The sequence below is a fragment of the Canis aureus genome, chromosome 2 (assembly GCF_053574225.1).
Source record: "Canis aureus isolate CA01 chromosome 2, VMU_Caureus_v.1.0, whole genome shotgun sequence".
Classification (NCBI taxonomy): domain Eukaryota; kingdom Metazoa; phylum Chordata; class Mammalia; order Carnivora; family Canidae; genus Canis; species Canis aureus.
Window position 1 is genome coordinate 71,841,586 of NC_135612.1, and position 12,529 is coordinate 71,854,114.

The window sequence follows — 12,529 nt, forward strand, 5'->3', positions numbered from 1 at the left end:
CTCCTTACAGCCGTATCCTGAAGCAGGCATTGTCACTGTCCCAAGTCACGGAGAGGAGGCTGGTGTTGGGGACATGTGGCAGGCAAAAGTCAGGGTTGGTGGGGTTCAGAATGCAGTGTGGACAGGCACGCGGCCCCAAGCTGGGCAAAGCACAGGAGGGCAGGTAAGTGAGGTGCAGGGGAGGGGAGGGGGGCCTCCCAAGCAGACACAGGGGCACAGGGGATGCCGAGCTAACAGGCGGGGGAAAGTGACGAGTGTGGTCTGTCCGGCAGGAGCACAGATGCTGGAAGCCGCTGGGGAACTGAGAGGAGAGAGGCAGGCCTGCTGGACCAGGGGCTGGGAGGGTCAGGGGAGGGACCCAGGCAGAGCCAGGGCACATCACCTCACTTGGTCTTTGCTCCGACTCTGCTCATGGCCCCATGTCCTGTTCTCTCAACACTAGCTTAAGGACTAGTGGGATTTATTTTTATATCTTAGAGGGAAGGCACGAAGGATCACTTGGTTGGGACACATCCTAACAGTTTTTATGACACTGCTGAAACCACGGCCAGCAAAGAGGTGGCTGCTTGTGGGCCAACTCTGCTGGCAGCTTCTGTCAATAGTCAAGGTCAAGAAGGGCTCTGAGGCCCTGTCTAGGCTCAGTGGGAGCGTGTGGCATGATTGGTGAGCAATATGGGCCATCACAGGGAAGCGGAGAGGTGAGTCCTGAGCACGTGACAGGCACTACAGCGTAATGGGTACAGGGTGCACAGTCTTTTCCTCTGTAAATGAGACAGGTACCCAGAGTCAAAGATATTTCACCCTCCCAAGAAAATGGACAGTCCCGAAGTCATGGTAACAACCAATCCCAGAATTCACTTAAATCTGCTTAATAAACCAATGATAACTTTCCTCAGGAAACACACCTCTAAAGCCATCCAGTGACGGTGCTCTGAAAGCCAGCCCATCAGCGGGGAGGTACTCCCGTGGACACACTAGAACGTGCAGGAAGGTCTCGTGCACATGCTTCCAGGGCTGGTGTCAAACCACTCCCACCTGGACCCAGCACACCCCAACAGAAGCTGTGCATTTCCCTGAGGGATAACTCTCATCATCTGGCAAGGGATAGACTTGAACTCTATCTTTGGTTACGTCTGAAATGTTTCATAATAAAAATTAATATATAATAAAAATACCTACTTCTTAAAAACTCTTCCCCTAAATCCCACCTCTCTCTCTAACCTAAATTATAAATCCAGCTTTTTGGGTGCCGGTATTGAGTGGTGTCTCCTCTTTCAATACCTGATCATAAAGTCCTTTGTGAGCGAACACACGTCACGTGTTTAAGAACACATCTGCTGTGCATCACATGCTCTGTCAGTATCTATGTTCGTTTTCCCTCCTTGACTTGATACACTGCTATCACTGCTATTACCTTGCAGAAACTTCTTTCTGAAAGCCTGGAATCCTGCCGAGGTCTTGTTTCCGGTCGACCCCTTAATGGAGAGGCCAGTGATGTTGTCGAGCAGGAGCAGGTCTGAGAGGTTGGTGGCCGCAGGGGTCCTGGTGTTGTCCACGAGCAGTCTCACCTGAGCTGTCTGCAATTCGCTCTGCCCGGACACCTAGGACAGGAGATGACAGGAGGGCTGTCATTTGCTGCTAAGTCCAACCTCCTAACGTGACCCCCAGCTCAGCTTCAGGCAGAAGGAGTGCCTGAGAATTTATCCGATGGGATTTCAAAGGCCCCAGGACTATTTTGGCTCATTCTCACTAAGCTGTTGCTTGGTGACAGTTTCAAAGTAACTGGGACCCTGAAATGCAGTGAGATTATTCCTACAGAGAAACAGAAGAAAAAATATTGAAGCACAGAACCACAGTCAGGCTGGGGAGACTGTGGCGATTGGTGTCACCAAGAAATGCAGACAAAGGCTCCTTGTGCTGTCATTTTGTAGGTTGAGCCCGGCCCCAGTGCCCTGCCCAGGGCATCTGCCTGCCATGTGACCTAGAGGATTGAGCAAGTCAGTGTCCAACCTCCAGGCCAGCCTCCCTCAGGTGGGCTCTGCTTGGTCGTGGGTTTGAACAGCTCGGCTGCTGCAAGTGGTCTGGTGGCCCAAGCAGCTCAGCTCTCCGCCTGGCCTCTGCAACCGTGCCCTGTTCCCACTCTCTGATAAGCTTTTCCCACTACCCCTGCCCCACCTTCATCCAGCCCTGCCAGAAGGGATGCAGGAGCTGGGGAAAGAGGGAAAAAATGTCTATATATGCCGGTACACATGCACACACACTCACACATATGGCAGAAACATCCCTAGGAGGACGTAGGAGAAACTGGTAGCACCAGTTTCCAGCACTGTATCTAGGGAGGGGAACAGGACGGCTGAAGGCCTGAGATAAATCGAGGGCTGTACAGCAGAGGGTTAACTCTGCAGGTGTGCACTGCCCAGACCCTGCACACCTCAAAGAAAGGACTGACCCTTGGCCAACTCCTGGGAGGTAAAGCCCTTGGACTATCTTGTGTGAGAAGAGCACCTTATACACCTGTGGCCTTGGGCCCCAACAGGCCATCTGTGCTAACAGGATGCTTAGAGGTGGGGGCCGTGAGCCAAGCTGTGTCAAGGTGACCTCTGGAGAGGCTGGAGACCAGTTACTGAGGCCAGCTGCATGGACACAGCATGCCTCCATGATGGGCTGCACCAAAACCCCCAGACATCAAGGTTTGAGTACACGTCCCTGGTGGACAATACTTGGTACGTGAAGTTACACGTCAGTGCTCCAGAAAATGAAACACCAGCCTCACTACTCTGCCAGGGCAGGACAAGGGGAAGCTTGCGCCTGGTCTCACAACTCCATCCTAGGTGCCTTTTACTTCGCTGACCTTAATATGCACCCTCTGCTGTAATAAACCTTAACTGTGAGACCACCAGCTTTCCTGAGTCGTGTGAGTCCTGCCAGCGAATCATGGAACCCGAGGGCAGTCTCCAGGACCCCCAACACAATGATAATGTGAAATGCCATCTCACAGGATGAGTAAGGATCAGAGGCTTTAAAGACGAGAATAAAATTTTTAAACTGTGAAGCACCGTATCAATCATGAAAGAAAATGCATCATTCTTTCTTTCCTGTTCAAAATGATCACAGTGCATTTTCACAAATGGGAGTTTAATTGCTACCGAAACTCTTGGCCCTGGTGCCATGATATGAAACAGAAAATCCCTTGTACATCACTTCATCCCTTATATGTCTGGACATGGGTGGATAACTCCATGACTTGCCAGTCCTAAATATATAACTCTACCAAGACATGATTTGGTCAAAATCCAACTATTTTCTCTCCAACTATAAGCTGCCTATGAATACCTACCACTGCACATTTCTGAAAAATCACTCCATCCTCAGCAGTTCCTTGCACATCTCTTGAGATGTCGCCATACTACAAAAAATACAGAAATGATTAAATGATTAGAAATGAAATGCGCGCTACCCATGTTTCATAAAAGCATTCGATCTAAAAAAAAGTAAAAGATTCATAAATACACACGAACTTTTAAAGGAAGGATAGAGATTTACTTCTTCTAGTTTAATAACTGCCTTAAGTAATCTTGAATGTTTTAAGAGACTACTAAAAGGATTAGAACATAAAGCCCATGAGGAACAAAGGATGTGGGCATGTGGTCATACCGGAGGTCTCTCCTAGTCTGGGGGATGCATGAGGACCCAGCATGCTGGAGATGATGCTTTGACAAAAGGAATGTGAGCAAGGAAAGTCCCACAGCAATGGCTCATGTGCCCTGCGTGGCCCTGGGGCACTGGCTGATGGGGTCCACTTGCCACACAGAGCAGTGGCCAAGCCAGCTCGGATCACAGTGCACTGGAGCCGCTGATACACCATCCCCGCAGGAGATCCCCCCAGGTCTGGCCTCCTCCATCTCTGCTGTGCTCCCCTGTAACATCCCAGAGGAAAGCCAGGGCCCACTCACCGGATGCCAGCCCCCACTGCCCCTCATAATCACAACCCATATCTGCTGGTCTCTCTCTTGCCACCTCCCGCCCTCGTCCCCCACCCCCCGGCCCCAGGGCATGGTCCTCATGCTACGGACATATCCTTTAAACTGAATCGGACATATCCTTTAAACTGAATCGGACTCTGACCCCTCACACCAGGGAAGCTGTCCTCGGCCACACCTCCGCCCTCTGCCCTGCCCACCTAGTTCCCTCAGTGGGAAGTTATGTGCCAACAAAGGCAGCCCTTAGTGATATAATCATCATAACAGTGGCTGTTACTTCCCAAATCCAGCCATATGTCCATCCCTTTACATACGTGGGTTCTATTGCTCCCATTTTACAGATAAGGAAACTTAAGGCTCAGGAAGGTTAACTCACTTGCCCAAAGTCACACGGGCAGGAAGCTAGGACTCTACTCTGGCTGTGTGACTCCATGTACTATGATTCTTCCACACATCCCCTCTCCAGAGCATGATCCTCTTATTGCACAGAAATAAGGCAGCAGAGAAGGGAAGCCATGTTCCTAGGACAGTGTAGACAATGTGCATGCAGCATCACACCAGCATTAGCCTGGTGCCCAGGCCCTGGACCCCAGTGTGCTCTCCAGCCACCACCTCCCCAATGCCTTTGACATGCCAGCACCCTGAGTCCAAGAGCCCTTGTGCAGGCACCTGGCTTTCTGTTCTTCTGAGCATTACTAAACACAGCTTTTGAGCAAATACACACAGGACGGGTGACAGAGCATCAAGTGTGATAGGAAAGGCCACAAGTCACCTGTCCTTGCCACAGGGGACTGCAAAGACCAAGAGTGATCATGGGGCGGGGGGGTGGGGGGCGGAGGGGGAGAGCTGCATGGTGGGTCCCAAAAAGGAGAGGTCCCCATCCTGACCCCTGGACCCAGCAAATGTGATCTTACTTGGAAAAGGGGTCTCTGAAGACATACCTAAGCTAAGGATCTCAAGATGAGGTCATTCTAGATTTCAGTCACCCCTGGATCCAATGACACATGTCCTTATGAGTGATGGAAAAGGAAAAGACAAACACACAAGAAGCCCATGTGAAGATAGAAAGAGCGTGATTGTAAACTTTATGTGCAGGTTTGGCTGAGACACCCAGATATTTAACCAAACACACCTGGATGCTAATGTGAGGGCATCTGTTGGATGAGATTAGCACTGAGATCCAAGGACTGTGAGTGAAGCAGATGAGCCTGCATGATGTGGGTGGGCCTCCCCCAATCAGCTGAGGCCTTAACCAAAAAAGACTGACCTCCTGAGATGAAGAGGAATTCTGTAGCATCAGCTCATCCCAGGGTTTCCAGCTGGTCCTGCAGATTTTGAACTTGCCAGCCCCACAACCACATGAGCCAATTCCCTAAAATAAATCTTTCCCTCCCTCTCTGTCTACACACACATAACTCTGATTGGGTCTGTTTCTCTGGAGAGTCCCAATGCAGAGATTGAAATGATGTGACCATAAGCTAAGGAAGTTACCAGAAGGTAGAAGACACAAGAAAAAATTCTCCCCTTTGGAGAGTCTTTGGAGGGTACATGGCTCTGCCAACACCCTAATTTTGGACTCCTAGCCTCCAGACCCGTGATAAAATGGATCTCACTCTTTTAAGCCACCAAGTTGGTGGTTCCTTGTTATAGCAGCTCTAAGAAACTAATGCAACCACTCAGTAGGCAGTCAAGCAGGGGCTCGTGGCCACAGCAGCCTGCTGGCCGCGCTCAGTGGCTCTCACACCATCTTAGGTCACGAAATTGTAAGTGAAAGCCAGCTCTACATGATGCCAACACATAAAACAGAACGGAACGCAAGAGCAGGACGTCGAGCCACAGCAAAGGGCAGGGGCTTGGCATCCTGGCTCTGCCGCCTCACCTGCAGGACTCTCAACACATTTGGCCATCTCTCTAACCTGGTCCCTGTCTGCAAAATGGAAATAAAAATCATACCTGTTGCGGGAATCTGTACTGAGGCCTCCTGAGATCATGCAAATCAAGTGTTAAGCCCAGCACCTGGCTCAGAGGAAATACTTGGTCAGCGCTCCCCGTTGCTGTCAGCCACAGCATGTTTATGACCGCTGGCAGCACATGGGGCCAGGTGGACCAGAACCCAGAGCCCTGGGACGCCTGGGTGGCTCAGTGGTTGAGCATCTGCCTTTGGCTCAGGTCGTGATCCCAAGGTCCTGGGATGGTACCTCACTTCGGGCTCCCTGCAGGGAGCCTGCTTCTCCCTCTGTCTGTCTGTCTGTGTGTGTGTGTGTGTGTGTGTCTCTCATGAATAAATAAATTAAAATCTTTAAAAATAATAATAAAAAGAACCCAGAGCCCTGCTTCAGAACCAGCAGCCCACTGCTCAGGTTCACACCTCCTGTCCATCTTAAATACTAGATGTCATACAGAAGAGAAAGCTCTTTAGAATAATAGCTGTACTTTGCACAAGAGAAGGAACAGGCTCTTCTGAATCAAAGCCTGTGGCATGGTATACACAGTTGGCCCCACACCGGTTTCTTTCCAACTTCTGAGAATTCTGTTAAAGTACCAAACGTGTCACTTACCAGGTGGTGTGTTATAGGAGACTCTCTTTTAAACAAAGTCTTCTTGGGCCACGAGGGAGTAAAAGCAACCATGGATTGAGTCTCTGGCCCACTGGACACTGCAGAAGTTGGGAGTGGGCTAAAGACTCCACTTTTCCTGCTGAATTTCCTTCCAAGGGGTGCTCCCCCTACAAAACAGCAAAAACATGTTGCAGGAAGGCAGTAAGACATCAGGGTGAACGCGGGAGGCAGGTTGCATGTACGCAGAAGGCCCCCACGAGGTGTTTGCTGAAAATAACGAAGTGAAGGAATAAATGAACAAAGGACCTATCATCTCTTTGCCAGAAAGATGTGACATGCTCACGTGGTGGGAGGCTAGGGAGCCTTAAGGAGAGGGCTTCTCAAAGTGTGCGCTGCTCTTTGTGGGTGTGGGCTAAAAGGCACTTTACTGGACCCCCTCTCCGATACACTAAATCAGACCACCTGGGTGATTCCTACACACAGGGCATCAGATGGTGCTGGGTTCAAATCCTGACTCTGCCACTAGGTGGGTCCTTGGGCAAGTCATCTAATCTCCCAGTGCCTCAGTTTCCCTAACCCAACAGGACAGAAAAATAGGTCTCCCTCCACTGGGTCCTTCTGACGAACTGTCTCAAGCAGAATGGGCCCTGGGTGAGTGTCCTGATGGCTCCTATGAGGAGGATGGGTCCACTGCCAGACACAGTGCCTGTAGAGCCACCCAATGGGAACGGCTCCCTCTAGAATTTGCTCTATGTCAATATATGTCAAAAAATCATAAGCACCGTGGGTTAACACCGAAACCGTACTGGCAGGGCTGTCAGGAGTGGGTGCTGACGGTCTATGTAGCCCCAGACATTCTGAGCCTCAGGTTCCCTCACTCGGGAACGTGGCTAAAATATCCCTGAGACAGGGCTGCCGCAGGAGTAAAGATGTCAGGCCACACGTGAACATGCTGAGGAGTTCTCAGTGCTCGCAGCCAGAAATTCAAATGTTTCAAATGACTTGGACTGTACAGTTGTATGTTTTTAAACATTTACCTTCTATCCAGATGCACACCGTAATTTAATTAAGAATGATTTTATTGGCGACAGGGCATGATTCCGGGGGTCCTGGGATCGAGTCCTGCATCGGGCTCCCCACAGGGAGCCTGCTTTTCCCTCTGCCTATGTCTCTGCCTATCTCTATGTGTCTCTCATGAATAAATAAATAAAATCATTTTTGTTTTTAAGCACAAGTGTTCCCTCAGTTGTTAATTTTATATATACATATATTTTTTATTGGAATTCAATTTGCCAACATATAGCATAACACCCAGTGCTCATCCCATCAAGCGCCCTCTTCAGTGCCCATCACCCAGTCACCCCCACCCCCCGCCCTCCTCCCCTTCCACCACCCCTTGTTCGTTTCCCAGAGTTAGGAGTCTCTCATGTTCTGTCTCCCTCTCTGATATTTCCCACTCATTTTCTCTCCTTTCCCCTTTATTCCCTTTCATTATTTTTTATATTCCCCAAATGAATGAGACCATATAATGTTTGTCCTTCTCCGATTGACTTATAAATAAATAAATAAATAAATCTTAAAAAAAAAAAAAGAACGACTTCATTGTTCAGTCTTTGTTATGGTGTATTGATACCATAACATACCAGAAATGCTTTTGAAAACTCATAATTTTAAAATCAAGGTTGGAAGAAACAAAAACTTGGGGGAAAAAAAAAGAAAAAAAGATGAGAACTGGATAAAATTAGTATCCTGTCTTTGGATTAGTGTCTGTGGTTGAGCCAGGTCATGACGTCGGACCGGGAATAAAGGTGAGCACACGGGGACTCTCCATGGAAGCAAGTGGGCGCCTTCCCAGGCCGGCTGCTAACTCAGGAACATATTGAGTAAATTACACGGGTGCCAAGGAGACGGGACGCCCATCTCTGGACCCTTGCCTGGCCCCTCAGCCTATGTGACACATGCTTTCTCAGCAGACTTGCTAGACATAAAACCATAAGGCCACACCAGGTTTTATCTCTGGTGACCTGTTTATGGCCCCCGGTCCTCAAAAGGCCTGGCCACGGGCTCTAAGGAAGACTCAAATGAGGGCAGGTGTTGACAGTACAGAAGAAATTCATGCTACGAAGTGACTATAACCACGCAGCATATCATCGGTCCATTCCTGCCATCAGCACAAGGGCCCATGTGTACCATCTGTGCAGTTCTTTGGCTACACCCTCATTCTCCTGCCTCTGGTTGCCATGTGCCTGGAAGCCTCTCCTTCCATCCCCTTTGCCCTGCTAAACTCAGTTCTCAGGACTCTGTGAGGAGTACCTCCTCCAGGAAGCCCTCCCTGAAGTCCCTCCTAGTGGCCCTAATGCCTGTCCCCTGCTCTTAATGCAGTCACAGAGTAGCACATTGGGCTCCCTTTCACCAACGAGTTTGGCTACTGAATGAATAAAAGGTCTCTATGAATGCAGTAAGATCACCTCAACCTATTTTACTCAAAAGAAAATACTGGATTTTGTAAAATATAAAGTGTGCAGAGAGTAACAAAAGACAAAGGAAACACTTTTTAATTCTCCAAGTAAGTGAGATCTGTCTATCCCTGGTATAAATCAGGATCTTTGAGGAAGGTGTATTCACAGTCTGTGCCAAGTGGACTCTGGGTGGAAAGATGGTTTTGCAGCGCCTCCTCTACTCAGTAAGCATCCTGCTCCACCTCTGCAGACAAGCGGGCCAGCCTGGACCCCAGCCCATCCCGGTCCCCAAGAGGCAGAATGAGGCACAGAACCCAGAATACTCCTTCCCCCAGCCCCAGTGACAGGCTTGGGGACAGGGAGAGGCCTCAGGCCGAGCCCACCGGTCTTCCCTAGAACTCCTGCCAAGCTACTGGGAAGTCTTCCTCTACTGCTCCCAAAGGCTCCCAGGAATGAGGGAACCACAGGAGAGCAGGGCTGAGATGGAAAAAGAAAGATGTAGCCCCGGCAGGCCGAGCCCCTGGAGCCAGCAGTGCCCACGCCTAGTGGCTCAGGTGTAAGATGAGCAAGTTCTGTTTTTCGTAGGTGAGTTTCAGCTCAATTTCCATCACCTGGTTGATCGGCTGAGTGATCACAGACGCCAGTCCAGGGAACCAGTAAATATGTCACCTTGTACACAACAAGGGCTTCCCAAACGTGATTACACTAAGGTTGTTGATCGGAGGAAATCGCCTGGATTATCTAGGGGGGTGGGAAATGTAATCCCAGGTGTCCCTATGAGACGGAGGCAGAGGGGGCGCCGACAGGCAGAAGAGAAGGCGGCCACCTGACCACTGAGGCAAGACGCTGGCCTGCTGGCTCCAGGATGGAGGAAGGGGCCGGGATCCAAGGAAGGTGAGGAGCGCAGCCACGGATGCTGGAAAAGCAGCAAACATTCTCCCCAGAGCCTCGGAGCGAGTGCGGCCTTGCCCACACCTTGACTTCAGCCCAGCTATATGGGTTCCACACTTCTGCCCTCCAGAACACTAAGAGAGTTAAGTCTGCATTGTTTTAAGCCACAAAGTTTGTGATTTGTGAAAACAGCCGCAGGAAACTCATTCTGTAGTCTTTGCACATTCTGTATTCATCAGACTCCTTCGGGGAAGAATAGGGACAGGCCACCTTACTGGGAATCCTGTTCCGCACACTACAGCTCCAGCCAGCTGCTGGAGGGGCAACACACTGCCCTTGCTCTGTAGGGTCCCAGGATGATAGGTCATATTTGCCCAAGGGAGGCAGAGCAGTGGAGTGTGAAGGAGGTGGAGGCAGGAGGGTTTTGGCTTTAGGGTCCAATTTTCCTTTGCAGTCAAAGCAACGAAAAACCAAGCAGAAGAAAAACTTACCTTCAGTTTTAAAGCGAGAGCTTTCCACACTGCGCCAAATCAAACGGGGTAAGTCCTAAAAAATTCAGAAGGCAAAAGTCACTAATGAAGAAATGCTCCTAAGAAGTGATTGAAAGTCTTCTCGTAAATGGTTCACACAGAGATGAGTTAGTTGCGCTTTTATCCAGAAATCTGAAATTAATTTTTCTAGGTGGACCATCCCCACCAAGAATACAGGATTACCTCCTCTTTCCCACAATGGCCAGCAACTTGGTCGTAACTGCATTTGGGAAGCTGTCCGGGAAGGCAGCACTGTGTGGTCAAAACTTCATGTTCTCAGACTTGAGTTCGAATCCCAGCTCAGCTTCTTTCTAACCCTGTGACACTGGTTGAACCCCCAGCCTCTGAATTCCCCAGTTCCTATTGCAAGTTCCTATGGAGTGACTCATAAAATACCAGATAAGGAGTCCAGAGAACTAGGTTGTGGGTGGAACCATTCCCTTGCTGTGTGTCCTTGGCCAAGTCTCTCAGCCTGAGTCTCAGACCCTCATCTAAAAAAGTGAAGACCCCAAAGCCTCCTCCCAGCTTGCTTCACTTTGCTCAGTGATGACACATGTCCAAATGGGGCTGGGCCAACTCTCCCAGCCCACCTTTGTAAAATAGCAGCTTCCAGAAAGGCCCAGATCTTTCTACTAGAAAATAATACAATAATAATAATTATTAAAAAAAAAAAAAAAAAACCTGCCCTGGCTGGAGCCCTCTAAATGAGCTGGGTCCCCTGCTGTGCACTCTAATATATGAATAGTCTTTATGATAAGCCAGGGAAATATCATTCTCTCTTTACAGTAAGATCCCCACACACAGATAACTAGATAACTCCCTGTAGGTCCCACAACCAGCGTTGAACGCACGCAGCCCAGCTCTGGATGTGCTGGTTTGCACATAATGGAGTGAGAAAGGATATGTGCAGGCAGTGAAGACCACAAGAGCTGAGTGGGACATTCTGGCCCCAGCTAGTTCCTATGGCTGGGAGAGCCCTCACTTGGGCAGGAGAGCATGGGGTTGAGAGGAAACTGTGCGGCCACTGTCTCTGCCCACTTGGAAGGCTTTCCCTATATCCTTTGCTTGTGGTCACACAAGCCCGGGCCCTTGGCCACTGAGAGCCGTGTGTTTCAGACTCACTCTGTAGAGACCCCAGGCTGAAGCAGCTCTCCTGGGATGACATACACCAGCTTTCCCGGCTACAAGGAAGAGGCCGGTCCACAGGGCTGGAATATGACATCCACTCATGGAGGGACAAAGAGATGGGAAATGCAGGGACAGGTGAGGACACAGGCAGAGAAGGCAGAGAAGAAGCCAGACCTGGCCAGCCTTGCATGAGACCCAGCCCCGAGCTCTTCCTGCCTCCCTCCTGCCATCCCGTGACCTCATGGTACTCAAATCACCAGTGAAACCCCTTCTTCCCTGGATCCTTGCAGAGACACTTGCCCAAGGATCCTCTCTCCCTCTGCCCATGTGGCCCCCGAGCAGCGTGCTTCCCTCCTCCAGAACCTGTGCAAGCAGCCCCCTCCTCTTTCCCATGCTTTTCCTATTCCATGTCCACACCAGACTCATCACCAAAAAAACCCATTTTAAGCAATACAACACATAGGGGCACACCCTAAAGGGCTGAAAGTGGGATCACAATGAGGTATCACATCACCATGAGTCACAAGAGTCAAGATGTGGAAGCAGCCCAAGTGTCCACAGATGGACAGAACAGTGGAGAAGCAAAATACAGTTCATCCAGACGAAGGAAAGTTCTTCAGCCTCAAAGGAAGGACATTCTGACACCTGCTACCACACGGACAAACCCTGATGACATCGTGCTCGGGGAAATAAGCCAGCCACAAAAAGACAAATGATCCACAGAGACAGAAAGAAGGGTGGTGGTGCTGCTAGGGGAGGGGACCGGGGAAGGGGGGCCGCAGGAGGGGGACTGGGGGAGGTAGTGTTTCACCTGCACAGAGTTCTAGCTTTGCTGAGACAAAGAGTTCTGGAGACGGAGGTTCGTGGTGGCTCCACAACAGTGTGAACGCGCTTAATGTCACTGAACCATATACTTAACGATGTTTAAAATGGTCAGTTTTTAGGTGATGTGTGTTTTATCAGCATTGCAAACATGAATAAAT

General features: G+C 49.9%; 1 protein-coding gene across 4 annotated transcripts in view; it reads right to left on the reverse strand.

The window, feature by feature from the left end:
• The window catches only part of EVC2 (EvC ciliary complex subunit 2), a 126,213-nt gene that overhangs the window by 108,767 nt on the left and 4,917 nt on the right, over positions 1–12,529 (reverse strand). For all 4 annotated transcript variants that reach the window (XM_077878655.1, XM_077878644.1, XM_077878636.1 and 1 more), the window contains exons 2-5: positions 10,380–10,434; positions 6,539–6,705; positions 3,338–3,406; positions 1,415–1,601 (exon numbers count right to left, since the gene is read on the reverse strand). In XM_077878655.1, coding sequence (XP_077734781.1) covers positions 1,415–1,601; positions 3,338–3,406; positions 6,539–6,705; positions 10,380–10,434 — 478 coding nt within the window. The remainder of the gene's footprint in view (positions 1–1,414; positions 1,602–3,337; positions 3,407–6,538; positions 6,706–10,379; positions 10,435–12,529) is intronic.